Source organism: Amblyomma americanum, chromosome 8, assembly GCF_052857255.1.
Source record: "Amblyomma americanum isolate KBUSLIRL-KWMA chromosome 8, ASM5285725v1, whole genome shotgun sequence".
NCBI lineage: Eukaryota > Metazoa > Arthropoda > Arachnida > Ixodida > Ixodidae > Amblyomma > Amblyomma americanum.
The window spans coordinates 95,541,821-95,559,606 of NC_135504.1; the positions used below are offsets into that span (position 1 = coordinate 95,541,821).

The following is a 17,786-nucleotide window of genomic DNA, read 5'->3' on the forward strand; positions in this document are numbered from 1 at the left end:
ATTTAGAAATTGAGTTTGCCGTCTCCTGTTGGAACCTGCGGCGTCTTAAAGAACTCTGGTCAAAAAGTGAAGCTGTAGAACGAAAAAAAAACTTACGTCAGGCCATCGACGTAACCATAGGTACTGTTTTCCTTGATGCAGATATACTTCACGCATTGTTTTGTATCGTAGAAGGTGTCATCTGGACTGTAGACTGTGCCATTATAATGACACTTTTCTGAAAAAGAAACATTATAAGAATATTTTAAGGTGGTTGCAAAAGCAATGCGAAGTCGGTAAAGTTTAATCACATAATTCAAGTTCGGCGGAAGCATTTAATACTTGACAGGAGTGAGGATTTTCAGCTTCGAAACTAAAGCTAAAATAGCTCGACTTCGCCCAAGATATAGGCGATGGTTTATGGAAATGCTCGTAAGTCCTATTTGTGCCCTCGAACAGCTCACTGCCCAACCTAAATGCCTGTAAGCCACAACTTACCTTTCTAGCGGCCTCAGCACACCGTATACAAGTTATGAGGCGTAGTATAAACGCTTTGAATAGTATCGTTGTTACATCGTTCGGTGTGTTGGAAGCAATAACGGGGTAAAAAATTCAGATGTCAATTTAGTGCATGATATTCTCACCGAGAAACGGTTGATGTACGCAGGGCCGGTTTACTTATACGCGCAAGACGCTCTAAGGAGGCTGCTGAATCGTCATCAGGGTCAGCTCGGGGGCCCTCCATAAGAGCACGAGACAAACAGCAAGCATCACTGTTCTTCCTACCAGACTTATAGACGATTGTGACATCAAATTCCTGAAGTCGAAGGCTGCAGCGTGCAAGCCGTCCCGAGGGATCTTTGAGGTTCGCCAGCCAACACAGCGAGTGGTGGTCACTGAAGGCCCTGAAAAGGGCGGCCATATAAGTACTGCGAAATTTGGTCGCTGCACACAGTGGCTGCTCTATCTCTCTGGCCTGGATTCCCAGCCACGTCGGAGTCCCAAGCAATGAGGCTGCGGACGCCCTGGCGAAGGCTGCCCAAAGAAGCCGTACCCCCTGCTCTACTGAGGTGGTGCCCCTTGTTGTGCTCGCGCTCCCTTCCTGCTGTTGGGTTCGGCGAATTTGGACATGGGGGGAGGATTCTCCGAAAACCACCGCGAAGGTGAATGAGCCCTCTGGAAGAAACGCGGCTGCAGGAATGTCGGAAGGAGCGACGATAATAGCGTCCCCAAGTGTTCCTTCCGGTCATCAGACGACGAAGTACAAGATCAGAGCTGCCCTCTTCAGCCACGCCGGGGTTGAACATTTGCCCGAGAGCTATGCCTTCGACCGAGGTTCCGAGTTTCGGTCATCAGTACAATATCTTTCAACCCCTGCTGGGAGACCGCCTGCATTCCTGTGCCACGCAGGCGCCTCCCGGTTCCACATGGGCGTGGTCTGGACACACGTGCGAGCCCACCTGGAGGCCGCGTGGACGACAACGTGACTAGGTCCTGTTCCCTCTCCCTCGACCGAGCTGCGAGAGAACACCAGGACCGCACTGCCGTGGGTGGTACCATCAGTGCCATCGTGTGATTGGACATCATTCTTCGAACTGTATTCCCCAGCTAGAGAAGTGGCGAATACGAAGAGTATTTAACAAGCTTCTGGTTTGGTATCAGAGAGAGCCCCCTCTTGAGAGATGCCCTTTGCTGGGAGAGACTCCCGACTGCTAAGAAGCTCTCTTTAGTGAGAAGCACTCTCAGTTGCGCTACTTGTACACAAAAATGCTTTGTATAAAGTTTACCAAGTTTTCTTCCTCCGACCGTCTTCGTCTCATCTCCGGCCCAGTCACGCTACCTGAATCCCAACAACTGGTGGCAGCGGTGGGATGCTGCTACTTGAATCCCAACAACTGGATGCCAGCGGTGTGATGTACCCGTGAAGTTACCGGCTCCAACGGACCTCGGCAGCTACGGGACTGACGGGCGTCAGCTATACCATGGCAGGGTGAGTGCCCAATGTTTGCCGTTCATTTCGCCAGACCGTACTAGCACAGGCAGATGCTAGGTACGGATTCCTGTTGTCTGGGAAATTTATTTAGGGAAACTGTTTTGTCCTCTTCAAGCTAGGGCTTTTGTTTTAGTGGGCTTGCTAACGCATGGTGGAACTGACGATGAAGAAGTTAAAAGTGCAGGAGCAGCTTGAAAATTTCCAGGAGCTGGAGATTTGGCTACGTCCTACGAAAAGAAAAAAGAAATTCTCGAGGTTATGCTGCAGGAGGAGCAGACTACTGAGGAGGTCGACGAGGGTTGGGAAACGATTGTTGGACGCAAAAAAAGAGCAGAAAAGACGGTAGTTGTGCGAGAAGAAAGAAAAGGAAGAGCTTCGGTTGGCTCAGGAGAGACGGTAGGTCCGTGAGGCAGAGGAAAAAGCGAGCGAACATGCTCGAAAAATGAAGGAGCTCGAAATCGCGTCGAACGGAGGGAATATGGCGCGTCTTAGCCCTGTAGCTTCGATAGGGGAGCAAGGGAGGCAGAGATTGCTGGATCTCGTTTCACCATATCGAGTTGGAGGCGATATTTCACTCTTTTGGGTAAATTTCGAACGTGCATGCGGGAAGGTGCAGATCAACAAGAGCGCTTGGTCGGAGAAGTTACTTCCTCTCCTTCCGTGCGAGGCGGCCGAAGTGTTGGCTCGCCTCTCACGGGAAGAGTGTGATGACTACGAGAAGGTAAAGAGCGCACTGCTTAGAAAGTACCGGCTTTCTGCTGAAGTCTTTAGGCAGCAATTAAGGCAGGCAAAAAAAGGCGAAGAATCGCATACTGACCTTGTCTCTCCAAGACAACAGGAAATCATTGAGACGGAGATCCGCCGTATGTACGAACTTGGCGTCATAGTGCCCTGCGAAAGTGACTATACGTCACCAATCATTATTGTAGAGGATCCAGGAAAGGATCCGAGACCTTGCGTGGGCTACCGGAGACTGAATTCAATCACAGTGGACCAGACTATCCTATTCCGAACATCGAGGAGAGGGTTGAAACAGTCGCTAAATCAGAATATACATCCACACTGGATTTAGTTCGTGGTTACTGGCAGGTGCCACTCACTGATCGCGCCAGCAGGTACGCAGCATTCGTGTCCCCCGCGGGCACGTTTCGCACTGTAATGTTGAGCTTCGGCTTGAAAAATGCTCCGTACTGTTTTTCAAAGTTTATTGTAAGGGCGGGAAAATGCCACCTGGAGTGCGCCGAAGTGAACTATCTTGGGCACGTCGTTAGACGAGGCCAACGCAGACCTGCAGAAATTAAAGTGGCTGCCGTGGTGGTGTACCGTCTCCCAACCACAAAATCGAAACTCAGGGCTTTTCTTGGCATAGCAGGCTACTATAAACATTATGTAAAGGACGCCTTTGATTTAGCCGGCCCCCTGACCGACGCGCTGAGAAAAAGTGAGCCTACCAATCTTTCTTGGTACCAAAAGAAAGAGAAGGCATTTCAGAGTCTGAAAACGGCCCTAAGCGAGCGCCCAATACTGGCAACGCCAGATTTCTCAAAACCCTTTATCATACAATGTGATGCCAGCGATCGCGGGTTAGGCGCTATTCTTTGCCAGGAAAGCGATGGCAGGCACACACGGCCTGTCCTTTACTTGAGCCGCAATCTCAGCGCGCGGGAAGAGGCGTATAGCACGTCTGAAAAAGAATGCGCATGCCTCCTTTGGGCTATGGACAAACTAGCAAGCTACGTCTCAGGATCCCGTTTAACAGTAGAACCAGACCATTGCCCTTTAACTTGGCTGCACAATATGTCGCCAAAATTGGTCGTCTACTGAGGTGGAGCCTGGTACTCCAGCACCACAGCTTCGAGGTTTGCTACAAGACAGGCAAGCCCCGCACAAATGCCGACGGGCTAAGCCGAGCGTTTTAGCTGGTAAAGATCTTACCAAAGTGGATGTCTCCCAAATTTATAGTTTTAGAGATTTATTTCACATTCTCTTCCTAATGGAGAGCGTATATCTTTTATTTTCTAATGTTGTTGTTCATAACCGTTGTTCGTAATAGTAATGTTGTTCATAATCACGTTACATACCTAGGAGTACGTTTTCCTTCTTTCGGCCAAGGATAAGTAAGAGCGAGTGGTGTAACGTACCTTGGCTCTGAGGCATTGGACCAGGCAAAATTGAATGCCACGTCGGCCAAAACCAGTCATCTATTTCCGTACCGCGTGCCCTCTAAGCACCAACTTGATTTCATTTAGCGATTTTTTTCCCTTCTAAGTGCGCCTCGAGCAGGAGCACACGCCTTGGACAGTTGCCCTGTCTAAACTCCCAGTCAGGAGACACCATGTGTTTATTCAGGCAAACCATTTGATCTATTCAAGTTTTAGTCGAAGTTTTTTTTTTAGCTAAGTGCAGTTTTCGCCCTCAGTTTTGGTCTGGTGGGATGAGTGGGTTCTGAGGACGCTTGCTTTTGTCAGGTGTGGTTTGGCGTCTGTAATTCCTTTTGGCTAGCTTTGCAGAGAATTTTCCAAAACAGCCATCTTACGAGGGGAAGCGATGCCGAGCTTCGGCACAGAAGGTCATCCAAAGACTCCCAGAGAGCATCTGGTTCCTGGCAAGTCAGCCGAGCTACTTGCGAGCAGTTCATCTTCCGGCGCAATATCTGGCGGCGGGGGTGCTTTTGTGCTCGCGCTCCCTTCCTGCGGTTGAGTTCGGCGAATTTGGACATGGGGGAGGATTCCCTGTAAACCGTTACGAAGGTGAATGAGCCTTCTGGAAGAAACATGGCTGCAGGAAGGTCGGAAACATAGACGGTAATAGCGTCCCCGCGTGTTCGAACAGGCCATCCGGTGCAGCGACGATAATAGCGCCCCCACATGTTCGAACAGGACATCGGGTACAGCGACGATAATAGCGTCCCCAGGTATTCGTTCTGGTCATCAGACGACGAAGTACAAGATCAGTGTTGCCCTCTTCAGTCACGCTGGGCTTGAACAATTGCCCGAGAGCTGCGCCCTCGAGAGAGGTTCCGTGTTCCGGTCACCATTACAAGATCTTTCAATCCCTGCTGGGAGACAGCCTGCATTCCTGTGTCACGCAGGCGCCTTCCGGCTCCACATGGGCTGGTCCGTACACACGTGCGCACCCACCTGGAGGCCGCGTGGACGACAACGTGACCGTGTCCTGTTCCCTTTCCCTCGATCGAGCTGCGAGAGAACATCAGGACCGCCCTGTCATTCGTGGTACCATCAGTGCCATCGTGTGATTGGACATCATTCTTCGCACTGTATTCCCCAGCTAGGGATCTGGGCACTACGAAGAGTATTTAACGAGCGGCTGGTTTGGTACCAGACAGATCCCCCCTCTTTAGAGATACCCTTTGCTGGGAGCGACTCCAGACTTCTAAGAAGCTCTCTTTACTGAGAAGCACTCTCAATTCCCTACTTGTACATTATGTAAATAGTATTTGTATAAAGTTTTCCAAGTTTTCTTCCTCCGATCGTCCTCGTCTCTTCTCCGGCCCAATCACGCTACCTTAATACCAACAACTGGTGAAAGCGGTGGGATGCTGCTACCTGAATCCCAACACCTTGGATGTTGCCAGAACCATTACGGAGCGGCGGCTGCTAATGGAGCACCCCGACCCCAGGGTTGCCCAAGGGACACCCCCTCAACGCCTGCCCGACAAGGGGATCACTAGACGGCAGAGGTACCTCCACCTCCGGCTCCGCATCGGCTGTTCTTCGACCAGGGCTAGGCTTCTTCACAAGGGTGTGGCCCTCACTGCAGACTGCCCCCGCTGCAGACATACGGAGGAGGCTAGAGATCATCTCCTCCTCGATTTCCCCTCCTTTGCCATCCACCAGGCAAAGCTGGCTGCCTGGTACAGGGACCTGAGCTTACCATCCGACTCGTCCAGTGCCCTCCTCTTCCCCAACGCTTCAAAGGCCCCCCGGTCTCTCCTCGCCTTCCTGGAGGACTCGGGCCTGGACTGCTATTGCTAGCCTAAGGCATCTGACTGCTACGACGGCGTCTCCGGCATCTTTATACTCCCGTTTTCCTCTTGCCGCTCAATCTCTGCCTATCCTTCTATTCTCTATCTGCACGCCGGCAGTGGTGGTGTTGCGATCACATCACTCACAGGCCCGTGCACTTTTTCTTTCCTCTTCCCTTTCGTCCACTTACTACTACTACTTCTACTCACTGCCCACACAATGACCAGGCATTGTTTTTCGGTGGAGGATAGTTCGCCTCAGATCGCGACAAGGTGCAGCTCGCTTATACGATTACGCGTTCGAGACCATCCTGCACAGCACAAGGACCGCACTGAGGCCGATGTTGCTGGCATCTATGTGCATTTCAGTGGCGGCCGACTCGTCGAAGTGTCCAAGGATGGGCTTACTTTGGAGACGAGTTCGATGGTCTTCAAAGGCCTGCTGTTTCTCCAGGCCCCAGAAGAACGGTTCGGAATCTTTCGTGAGTCGGGTGAGGGGCTCGGCGATCTGGGAGAAGATCTTCACAAAACGATGATAATAGGCGCAGAGACCCAGAAAGCGGAGCACACTTCGATTATAAGGTGGACACAGGAAAAACAGCCACGGCGGCCGTCTTATCGGGGGAACGGGCTAACAGCTTTAGCACTCACGATGTGTCCCAGAAACTTAAACTCTGATATGAAAGTGACCCTTTTCGGGCTTCAGGGAAAGACCGGCCGCTTGAATTGCTTCGAACACAGCGCGAAGGCGTCTCAGGGGCTCTTAGAACATGTCAGAGAAGATGACAACGTCATCCAAGTACACGAGACAGGAACGGTGTCCATCAACCGCTCAAAGGTTGCAGGAGCCGAGAACAGGCCGAAAGGGACCACCCGGAATCCGTACAGACCGTCCGGTGTAATAAACGTGGTCTTTTTCCTGTCGAGACCGTCGACCTAGATTTGCCAACAGCCACTGCGTAAATCTGGTGATGAGAAGTACTTGGCGTGGCGCAGCCGGTCCAGGCAGTCATCAATGCCCGGCAGAGGATAAAGATCCGTTCTCGTGGCTTTGTTTAAACGTCGGTAATCAACGCAGAACCGCTGGGTTTCTTCATCATTTGGTGCTAGAACAACAGGCGACGCCCACGAGCTCGTCGACGGCTGTATCACGTCATCCTGGAGCATTTCTTGAACTTGGCGGAAAATGGCATCACGCTGCTTCGAAGAGATCCGGCAAGGCGGCTGATATAACGGCCGCCGATGGTTTGTGAGCGCTGTCTGCCTAACCTCAGAGGTGAAGGCAAAGCAGTCGCAGAAAGACTGGATAACGCTTTCGAAACAGAGTTTCTGATTAGGCGGGAGGTTCGGGTTCACGTCAGTTTTTATGGGAGGGGTCGGTGCCTCCACTGATGCCGAGGCTTAGGACAAAGCGTGCTGTGCCGCAAATTCGCTGAGTTCTTCGAAATACGCAATCGCTCTTGTGCCAGCCAAAGACTGAGGTTCACAGCCAAAATTAGTCACCAAGAGTTCGGTTCAGCCTTTGTTCAGTTCAACAAATCCGCGAGCAACACAGACTTGCCGACCAAGGAGCAGGGACATGTTGGTTTCAGCGATGCCACGAGTTCCGGCGCTGTTTTCGCAATCTACTGCAACAAACATGCTAGCTTTTGAAGGGATCAATACGTGGACGTCAAAGATGCGTAACTTAGTCTCGCGTGGCTCGGGATCGCCGTCAATAGGGAGTTTAGTGGAAAATGACACTACCAGCTCCTGAAGGTTGATGACGGCTCCGTACCCCCGAATTAAAGTTTAAACCGAGTATCAGGTCTTTGGAGGACTCGAGCAGCACAGCAAAGCAACCAGGGAAATTAGCACCGCGGATCTGTAGTCGTGACGTGCAGACGCCAATCGGCGTAACCACATAGCCACCGGCGGTGCAGATCGGCGGTCCAGACCAAGCGGTCAGAACCTTTCTGAGGGCCGTGGCTTACCGACTGCTCATTACAGAAAAATCAGTGCCGGTATCGGCAATTTCGGTCACATTGCGATTATCAGCGATTACTAGGATTTCGGCAGACACCAGTCGGTCAGAGCATGTTGTTATCGTGGAGGTCGTCGGGTGAGGTCATTTTCGGTCGGATAGTAGCTGTTAATCGTCAATTTCTTCAGAAACCAGTCGGTCACAGCATGTTGTTTAGGTCGGGAGGTCGGAGCGTAGCCGCGGATAGTCAGTTTAAGGCTCTGGACTTGATCCAATAGCGGCGGCCCGGAGCACGCCGTCTTCAGTTTTCCCCATGTGGGAACGTACTACCTCTGAACTAGCCAGGAGAAGACGGGCGGCTTGGCGAAGAAAACCGCCTTGGGAATGGCGACCGGGACTGGCGTCGCTGCGAGGTCGTCGGCTGCACGTTATCGGACACGTACTGCTCGATATCCCGCGGCTGTTCTCCGTAGCGTGGTCGAGGTGCGTCAGGTGAAAACCCCCTTAAGACCATTCTGCGGCGGGGGCAGTGGCGGAGGATGTGGCCGGGTACCCCGCTGTGGTACCAGAGCAGCTTATTGCTTGGAGTACTCCAAACGTGCGCTTAGCTCATGGTGGACAGGGACTCCTGCGGTACGGCGGGTACAGCTGCAACTGGGTACCGCAGTGAAGGCACAGGAGTGACGAGCGAAAAGGCTTGCATCAGTGGCCCAGGACGGCTTTGAAATGCTTGACTTAATGTCATCACATAGCGCGCCGGCTGCGGAGCTGCTGGCGACTGAGCAACTCGCCGGACTTCATCTCGGACCACGTCCGGTATGGCAGCGACGCTGGCCTGTGTAGCTTCGAAGTGAAGTTGCTCGACTTCTTCGCGTACCAGGCTCCTCACAAGCTTTCGATGCTTCTCTGTGGGTAGCGAGGTAGGCGTACAGCGGTGAGCGCCTGCTACACTAGCCTGACGGCCATAGTGCGCACCCCGTTCTTGCAGAGAACGTTCCATGCTTGTTGCCTCCTTGGCAAAGTCGGCCACCGTTCTTGGCGGGTCACGTACCAGTCCGACAAACAAGTGCTCTTTTACGCCGCGCATTAAGTGGCGTACCTTCTTGGCTTCGAGCATAGCAGGGTCGGCGTGATTGAAGAGTCGCCTCAAGTCCTCGATGAACATGGCGACGCTCTCGTTCGGCTGCTGCGACCTCGATTGAAAGGAGATTTCAGCCTTATCCTTTCTTTTGCTAGGGTTAAGTGTGGCTAAGTGCTCTCGGCAAAAACTCCCAGTTAGTGAACGCAGCTTCGTGGTTCTCATACCATGTTTTGGCCGATTCCCGTAGTACGAAGTAAACGTTCGGTAATTCGCGCTCGCCGTCAAACTCGTTGAAGCCTGCCACACGGTAAAAGCCGGCCAAGCAGTCTTCACGTCCTGAAACCTCTCACCGTGGAATGATGGGGGCGACCGACGCGTGTGAAGGACGAACGGCGGGGCATTCCCGGAATGCTGACTGGTGTTGCTAGCTTTAGCGGACGTCATGACCCTTACCAATGTGAGTTGGCCGAACTCTTGTTGTAGGCCACGCAGGAGGCGGCTCGCCTTTTGGACTAAAGTTGTAGCCACGTGTTCAGAACTGATGTGAAGGATACCCTCGAGGTCAGCATGCATGGGCCGTCTCCCAGCACCTAGCTCCCCCAAATATGTAACCGAGAAACGGTTGACGTACGCGGGACCAGTTTACTTACGCACGCAAGACTCTGTTGGGACGCGCAACGCAGGAGGCAGCTCGAGAGATGAAGGCGAAAAAACATCTAGACCCGAGATGGCTCAAGGCTTGCCAACTGCCAGGTAATAGAGTTTAGCCGCAATAAAGCGCCACTATAGGAGTTAGTAGAGTGGCAATATTCATGCATTGAATAAAAATGGTTTGAACAGATAAACACTGTATATTAGTAATGTTCCGTAATACTTTCGATTGGGTTGGATTCTGTGTCACGCAAGGACTGTGAATACAGACACATTTGGCGTCATTGCTCAGCGGTCAATGTGCCGACTCGCCAAAAGTCGCCCTGATCACTGAGACATCAAGGCGAGATCGGAGCTTGACGTTTACCATGGAGACGGAGCCTCATACTCGGCCGTTCTGAAGCGGGTTATTCATGATATGCATGCGTGATTCGATCGCAACATTCACGCAGTGTATATACTTCTTGATTTCTAAAAAGCATTGGGTGAAGTTCTCTAAGCGCGCTTAACACCTAAACTGCAACGCCTAAATCTGCATCCCTCGATCCTGGATTGGATTCGAGCTTTCCTAACTGATCGCTATCAATTCGTCTACATTAACACTCGTCTACGCTAATTAACAATTGTCATCCCTCTCTCCTGTCTTGTGTGGGGTTCCCCAGGGTACCACTTTTAGGACCTCTTCATTTTCTTATGTACATAAATGATTTACTATCTAATCAGGTCCTATTTTTGGACAATGGCTGATGATTTTGTTATTTGCCGCCCAATATATGGAATTACTTGAGTTGGCAGCTTCTGGTCTTGCTTATCCGTCTTTTTGATGCACTTTTTCTTTTGTAGCAGCGTCTCTGCAACAGCTGACAATAAATCTGGAGGAAAGCCGGACATGCGCAATCGCTCAGTTTGCATTTGGACACTTTCAAACATTTGATGAGGACATGACTTTTTCAAAGCGGAATTCAGACAATTCATGGCTATTGCTCTTTTGATTATTTTTGAATGAGCACTATTGTAAGGAAGGAGTGCCTTTTGTGGCCTAGGATTGCACATCCAGCATATATGCCCTTCCAGGAAATGAATTCTCAGGTCAAGGAACTGTATACAGTTTCCACTAGGGAGTTCAAAGGTAAACTTTAAGCCTTTTGCAACCGTTTTGAACGATGCGAGAACATCAGCAATAGCTTCTTCAATAGATAAAACATGCGGCTTGTCCATTATCACCAAATAATCGTCAACATATCTAAAAATGCGTAGGTTAGGAAGTAAGCTATGTAAGCTTTTGTCAATGCAGGAAAGAAAAATGTCAGAAAGAACGGGAGCTACGCACGACCCGATGCATATTCCTGCTTTTTGTGTGTAAAACCGGTTGTTAAAGTTAATGGCAGTTGACTGTAGATAAAACTCTAAAAGGGCTAAGAAACGGTCGATGTTCACACCCACCCTGTTTTGAAAAGGCACTTCTCCCGAATCCTCAATCCTCAATCACCAGCCACCTTCGGGTTCTCCATTGACATAGAAGATCTTTATTACTCCATACCCCACAAAGAACTGTTTAAGGCGGTTAGATCCGTAATTGAGGATTCGGGAGGAGCGCCTTTTCAAAACAGGGCAGGTGTGAACATCGACCGTTTCTTAGCCCTTTTAGAATTTTATCTACAGTCAACTGCCATTAATTTTAACAACCGGTTTTACACACAAAAAGCAGGAACATGCATCGGGTCGTGCGTAGCTCCTGTTCTTTCTGACATTTTTCTTTCCTGCATTGACAAAAGCTCGCATAGCTTACTTCCTAACCTACGCATTTTTAGATATGTTGACGATTATTTGGTGATAATGAACAAGCCGCATGTTTTATCTATTGACGAAGCTGTTGCTGATGTTCTCGCATCGTTCAAAACGGTTGCAAAAGGCTTAAAGTTTACCTTTGAACTCTCTAGTGGAAACTGTATACAGTTCCTTGACCTGAGAATTCATTTCTTGGAAGGGCATATATGCTGAATGTACAATCCTAGGTCACAAAAGGCAATCCTCCCTTACAGTAGTGCTCATTCAAAAATAATCAAAACAGCAATAGCCATGAATTGCCTCAATTCCGCTTTGAAAACGTCATGTCCTCATCAAATGTTTGAGTGTCCAAATGCAAACTGAGCGATTGCGCATGTCCGGCTTTCCTCCAGATTTATTGTCAGCTGTTGCAGAGACGCTGCTACAAAAGAAAAAGTGCATCAAAAAGACGGATAAGCAAGACCAGAAGCTGCCAACTCAAGTAATTCCATATCTTCACAGAGTTTCTCATATCTTAAGAAAGTTGGAAACAGATACGGTGTTAACGTGCTCTTCTCCGCCCCAAGCAAGCTATCAAAAGTTTGCCCAATGATGATTAGTAGGAAATGGCCGATTTGCACTATAAACCACCAACTTGTTTTCACCCGTTGCACTACTAAGGTAGTGCACAGCATTCCGCTCACTTGCAATAGAGTGTACATTGGTCAAACGGGACGCTGTTTTAATGAGAGAGCTAGGGAGCATTATAATCTGGAGAAAGAAGGGAAAAGTGGCCATCTTGCTATCCAATGCCGGGATTGTAAGTGTAAACCCATAATTCGTAAAGCTAAAATTCTTGGGCGTGGAAGAAATCGGATGGAAAGAGAGATTATTGAAGCATATCACATCAGAAAAGCAGGTGGTCAGTGTGTCAGCACCGCTTCCTTGTCTCATCTTGATAATGAAATGGCGTTTTTGAATCATTGCGGTTGATTGCCACGAGGCGATAGTAGCGTTGTACTTAAGCTTTGGTATTCTCAATAAAAATCAGTTGGAAGTGCAGCATTCGTCCTGTCGTATGTGTTTCTTTTTCGTCCCCGTTTTTTTCGTGCTGCTTCGTTTTCTCAAGATGGATCATTACCAACTGGCCCAAACTTCGGTGCTTTTGCATAGCAATATTAGCGAGCTGTTCTTATGTTTGCAGCACAGGGGAGGGCAGTACTCAGCAGCCACTTTCAAACCCACCGGGTCCGAAGCGCCGGAGTGTCGCTGCGCTGTCTTTGGCACGGGCGGGCTATGTGTAACGGTGGGCGTTACTTCCTTTATTTACTTAAGAATTTATTTATTTCTACATCAGTGTTGTCATAATGCAAAACTGCGCTAGTGAAAGACGACAGGCCGAAGACATAGGCAAATGCGCAATAAAGTATGGTTGATTTGCTTAGTGCGGCCAAATGCGAATTAGATGGGCTGGCAGTTCGCTTTCCCTTCGGTTCCGGTGCTCAGATCGAGAGTTCACGGATGGCACTTGTTCGGATGGCGATAATGGGTTAGTTTCCATATGTGCGGAATCGGTCATTCTCTAGATTGATATATACCTGGGCGTCTTCCTACCACTCCTTCCGCCGGGATGCAGGGGTCAAGCAATGCGCCACTGCCTTCTATGGTAGGTTCTGTCATCAGCGGGACTTAAAATTTCTTGGGTTGGGTTGCCATCCATTTAACTGAGTAGAACATGTTGGGGGGCTAGTTGATGCATTTCAACAGAAAAAACTAGCGCCAAAACAGTTTGCGGTGCCTTATTTGGTGCCAGTTTATACCGTTGCCATCCAGGCTGTCCTTCCCGACCTGCAAATTATGATTAAATGAGCTGCTGCCTGGCACGGTGGGCAGGCATGTTTACATATCTACATATATGTATACCTGCCAACAACTTATTAGAGGCAGGCGAGTGAAAATGGTTGCATATTGGTGACAGCCATCTTGCGCACCACATATAATTTTGTTGCACGATTAATTAACATTTAATTACGTTTAATAATCTAAATAATATATCTTGACTTTAGACAACAAATTGCATCTGAAGAGTTGTAGAGGACCTTCAGAAACCCCCATTCTATCATTCACGATAAGGGAACCCTCACGTGCGTCTTTTTTTCCCAGCTCCAAAGAAAGCCCGCGATATACAAAATAAACCACGTGACTAAAGCACTTCCTCCCCACGACCATGCTGCTCTCAAGCGTGGTTTGAGCAAACGAAATCACCTGCTGCCTTCACTCGACGGCTCCTCAGCAGCGGCAAGTCGATATGTTGGTTGTGGTTTCTGGTCTGCATCAGCAAGCGGCACACATGACGGTCCGAATAGCCGCCGCCAGCATATCGGCCTGCCGCTGGCGCCGGGCCGTCGAGTGAAGGCAGCAGGTGATTTCGTTTGCTCAAACCATGCTTGAGAGCAGTAGGATTGTGCTGCGCAAGTGCGTTAGTCACGAGGTATATTTTGGTTTATCAAACTTAATTAAAATATTAAAAATTGCGAAACAAAAATTTACTGTGGTGCGCAAGGTGGCTGTCACCAATATCCGACTAGCTTTATTTGCCTAACTCCAATATTTTATTTACTATCCTTGCCTCAAGTTAGCTGGGACACCCAGTATACATTTAGGTTAAGTGAACTAGGCACCTCTCAGACACATTTATTGTCAACGTTTCGACCGCGGTGAGGTCTTCTGCAGGACCGCCACGATATGTAGGTATATATAGGGCCTCATTTCTCGCATGCTCGATGCCTTACGAAGCATAAGAGGGGTCTCACTTCGGTGGCGTATCACGTCACACCAGCGGTAATACAGGACGTACTCCGTCCGCCGCATATGGACCAGGGTGGCACTGTCAAGGTTAGGTCAAGATGTAAAAACTTAAATACCCCCGAAAGCCGAATATTTAACAACCATCGCCGTAGCTCAATTGGTAGAGCACTGGACGCGTAATTCGGAAGTCGTGGGCTCGGTTCCCACCGGTGGTGTGTGTTTGTGTTTTTTCTGCTTTTCAACTTAATTATCTTTAGGCGGTGAGATATTGCTAATAATCTGCAATAATCAACACCACAACAAATAAACAATTTCCTATGCTCCTTCGTTTCTGTGCATGTTGGCTTATGTCATTTGTACAACGAGCCCCTCATTTCCTTTCTCTTGTCTGGTTAATTGCTTAACGAGGGCCTCGGTTCTGGCAGCCTTGATACCTTAGGAAGCATTAGAGTGTTCTCACTTAGCTTTCGCTCTCACCGTTCGTGAAGTAGCGCGCTACACCAGCGGCAACACAGGATGTAATACGTCTGCCGTTTATGAACGAGGCTGGCTCTGGTGAATACACCCAATGTGACGGCAAAATGATAAAAACTTAAGTACCACAGAAAGCAGAAGAGTTCACAATAGTCGCGGCAGCTCAGTAATTCGGAGGACGTGAATTTGGCTCCCACCGGTGGTATGTGGTTGCCTTGCATCTGCTTTTGTAATGAATAATCTTTAAGCAAAATATTACTAAACTCTTCATTGATTAACACCACAAATAATGAAAAATTCCCCTATGCTCCTTGCTATCTGTGGCTGTTTGCTTCTTTCAAACATATCAATGAAGCCAACAATCACCGAAGCAGAGGTGAACTATTCAATGTTTATATATAGCATACAGGGGAAGGGAAATCAGTGGCTCGTAAAATAAACTTCTCTAGAAAGCCAACAGTCACCGTAACCAATGGGCACAGGGGAATCTTTCTATATTTTTTTATTTGTAGCGCTGATAAATTGGGGAATAATACTTCGAATAATCTCTCGCTAAAAGAAAATAAATTATACTTCATTATACTAATTATAGTAAGGTACAGCAGGTTAAAAAAACTCGGCGTGTCGATGGATTTGCGTAACCAGGACTGGGATGTGGGCTGATTTCACTAACAGAGAACCGACAGAGCAGGATTTGGCCACCTTGGTGCAGTACTTCACCCCAGCCTTCTACGAACATAGCAATTAACCCTCGGCCCTCAGTTCCCTGGGGCTGCGGAGCAACTGACCAAGGGGGCGGCCAGAACTGTGACGCAGCGGAGGGTGCTAAGAATCTGGCTCCGGACATTGGAAACTAGACGTGGCAGCGTGTAACGCTAGAACCTTATGCAGTGAGGCCAGCCTAGTAGTGCTGTTCGAGGAACTAGAATATCAAATGAGATGTCATGGGGTTTAGTGAGGTTATGAGGACAGATGAGGTGTATACAGTACTAAGGGGAGGGCACGTACTGTGGTATCGTTGATGAGCGGGCAGACAAGAACTAGTGGTGGGATTCCTCATCAATTAGGACGTAGCTTGAAGCATAGAGTAGCTCATATTATTAACGAGATGTTGAAAGCTTCCGTAAATTACCTGAATAAGAGGTACAAGCTGAAGGTGGTGCAGGTCTACGCGCCTCCATCTAGCTCTTATGACCAGATCGTTCAAAGCTACGGTGAAGACGTGGAATCGGCAATGAGCAAAGTAAAATCAAAGTACACTATACCAATGGGCGACTTCAATGCGACGCTAGGGAATATTCAGGCCGGAGACCAGGCGGTAAGCGACTATAGAACAGGCTCAGGGTATAGCCAGTGAGAGCAGGGGAATTTATTAGTAGACTTTGCTGAAACAAATTATATAATTATCATGAATACCTTCTTCAGGAAACGAAAGAACAGGAAGTTGACGTGGAAGAGCCCCCTGGCGAGTCTAATAATCTAATAGACTTCATAGTATGTGCTCATTCTGGTATCGTGAAGGATGTGGGTGTCATCGGAAATGTGCGTTCCAGCGACCATAGAAAGGCAAGGTCTCGTATTAACTTAGGCCTGAAGAAAAAATGAAAGAAATTAGTGAAGCGGAAGGACATTAACGTGTTAGCGGTAAGAGGGAAAGTCGAGGATTTCAGGATATCGCTGCAGAACAGATATTCGGCTCCGACACAGGAAGACGATCTTAAACAATAAACGATATTCTAACAGCTTTCATTACAGAGCGGAAAGCAGAAGTAGGCAATGGGACGGTTGGACATGATACCAGCAAGCTATTTCAGGAAACTAAAAAATTAGCTGTGGTTCATCTACTGTTACATCTGGTTAGAAATTGAAAACTGTGATGTATAGGGTAATTAATTAGACGCGGCTTGGCGTATGTAAAGCTGAGTGCGTTCCGCGCACTGGATATGAAGTGCACCCATCCTGCCACTCTGAAAGGTGGCAGTGAAATTAATGGTTGATTGCGAGAGGTTGAACCCCCAATGAACGCTCTGGCCTATTGCTGCAGTGTCGCGTGTCTTCGACAACGTTGTCAGCGCTAAGGCACGCAGCCCACATCTCTTTCTTACCACCGCCACGTACCTCCAAGCGCGACTGAGGCGTCTTTTGTCTTAGGGAGCCAGTTATGCGCTTCCTATCATCGGAGTCTAAAACGTTGCCAATGGCAAAGAACACAATGAACGGCGACAGCCTCTAGGTTCAGTGCCGCGTTTCTGCTACAACGTTGTGAATGCCAACGCATACAGCGCGCATCTGTTACTACCGCGACTTAAGGTAAAGCACGACTGAGGTGTCCGCTGTCTCAGGGGCCAGTTATGCGCCTTTCATTTGGTTTCGAAGAAGATTGTAGGCTGGTTGTTGGGGAAAGGAGATGGCGCAGTATCTTTCTCACATCTCGGCGCTGGTGGTGGAAAACAGTTATTGCCAAGCAGTACAGAGGAGGGCAAACCCCCTAACACGGCACGAGGCAACCCTTAGGGGGCTGCCATTACAGGCCAAAGGACAGCCCTTGGAGGGCTATCCGCTCTAGGGCGTCGATAATAATAAGCAGCAGCTGAGCTGGTCAGGAGCGTCTCCCGGTATGACTTCGCCGTGGTTGGGGCTGAAGGCTGTGGGAAGGCAGGACGTGTGAGGAGGATGTGAAGAAAGTCTCTCGGTTTACACCTGAGCCGCGCCGTAAGGGAAGGGATAAAGGAGGGACTGCGAGAAGAAAGGAAGAGGGCGGCGCCATTGTGGAGGGCTCCGGAATCATTTCGATCACCTCCAACGAAACGCGGCCGCCGAGGTTGGGTTCGAATCCGGGTACACCAGATCAGTAGCTTGATTTTGGAAACTGGTTTTGAGGAAAGGAAATGGCGCAGTAACTGTCTGACATAAATCGGGAGACCCGAACCGCGCCCGACGGCGCGCAGTGGAACATCTGTGGCACGGCTAAAGCTCGGCTGAAGCTCAAACTCCGGCGTATGCAAAACATGCCGCAGCTAGCCCAGTGAGTAAAGAAGGACGAACATTCTTAATAAATGATGGGAACTTGGGCTAGCTTATGGGT

General features: G+C 49.2%; 1 protein-coding gene across 1 annotated transcript in view; it reads right to left on the reverse strand.

Moving 5' to 3' along the window:
- Positions 1–17,786, reverse strand: part of LOC144100561 (uncharacterized) — a 68,656-nt gene that overhangs the window by 35,807 nt on the left and 15,063 nt on the right. The window contains exon 2 of the mRNA XM_077633468.1: positions 97–217. Coding sequence (XP_077489594.1) covers positions 97–217 — 121 coding nt within the window. The remainder of the gene's footprint in view (positions 1–96; positions 218–17,786) is intronic.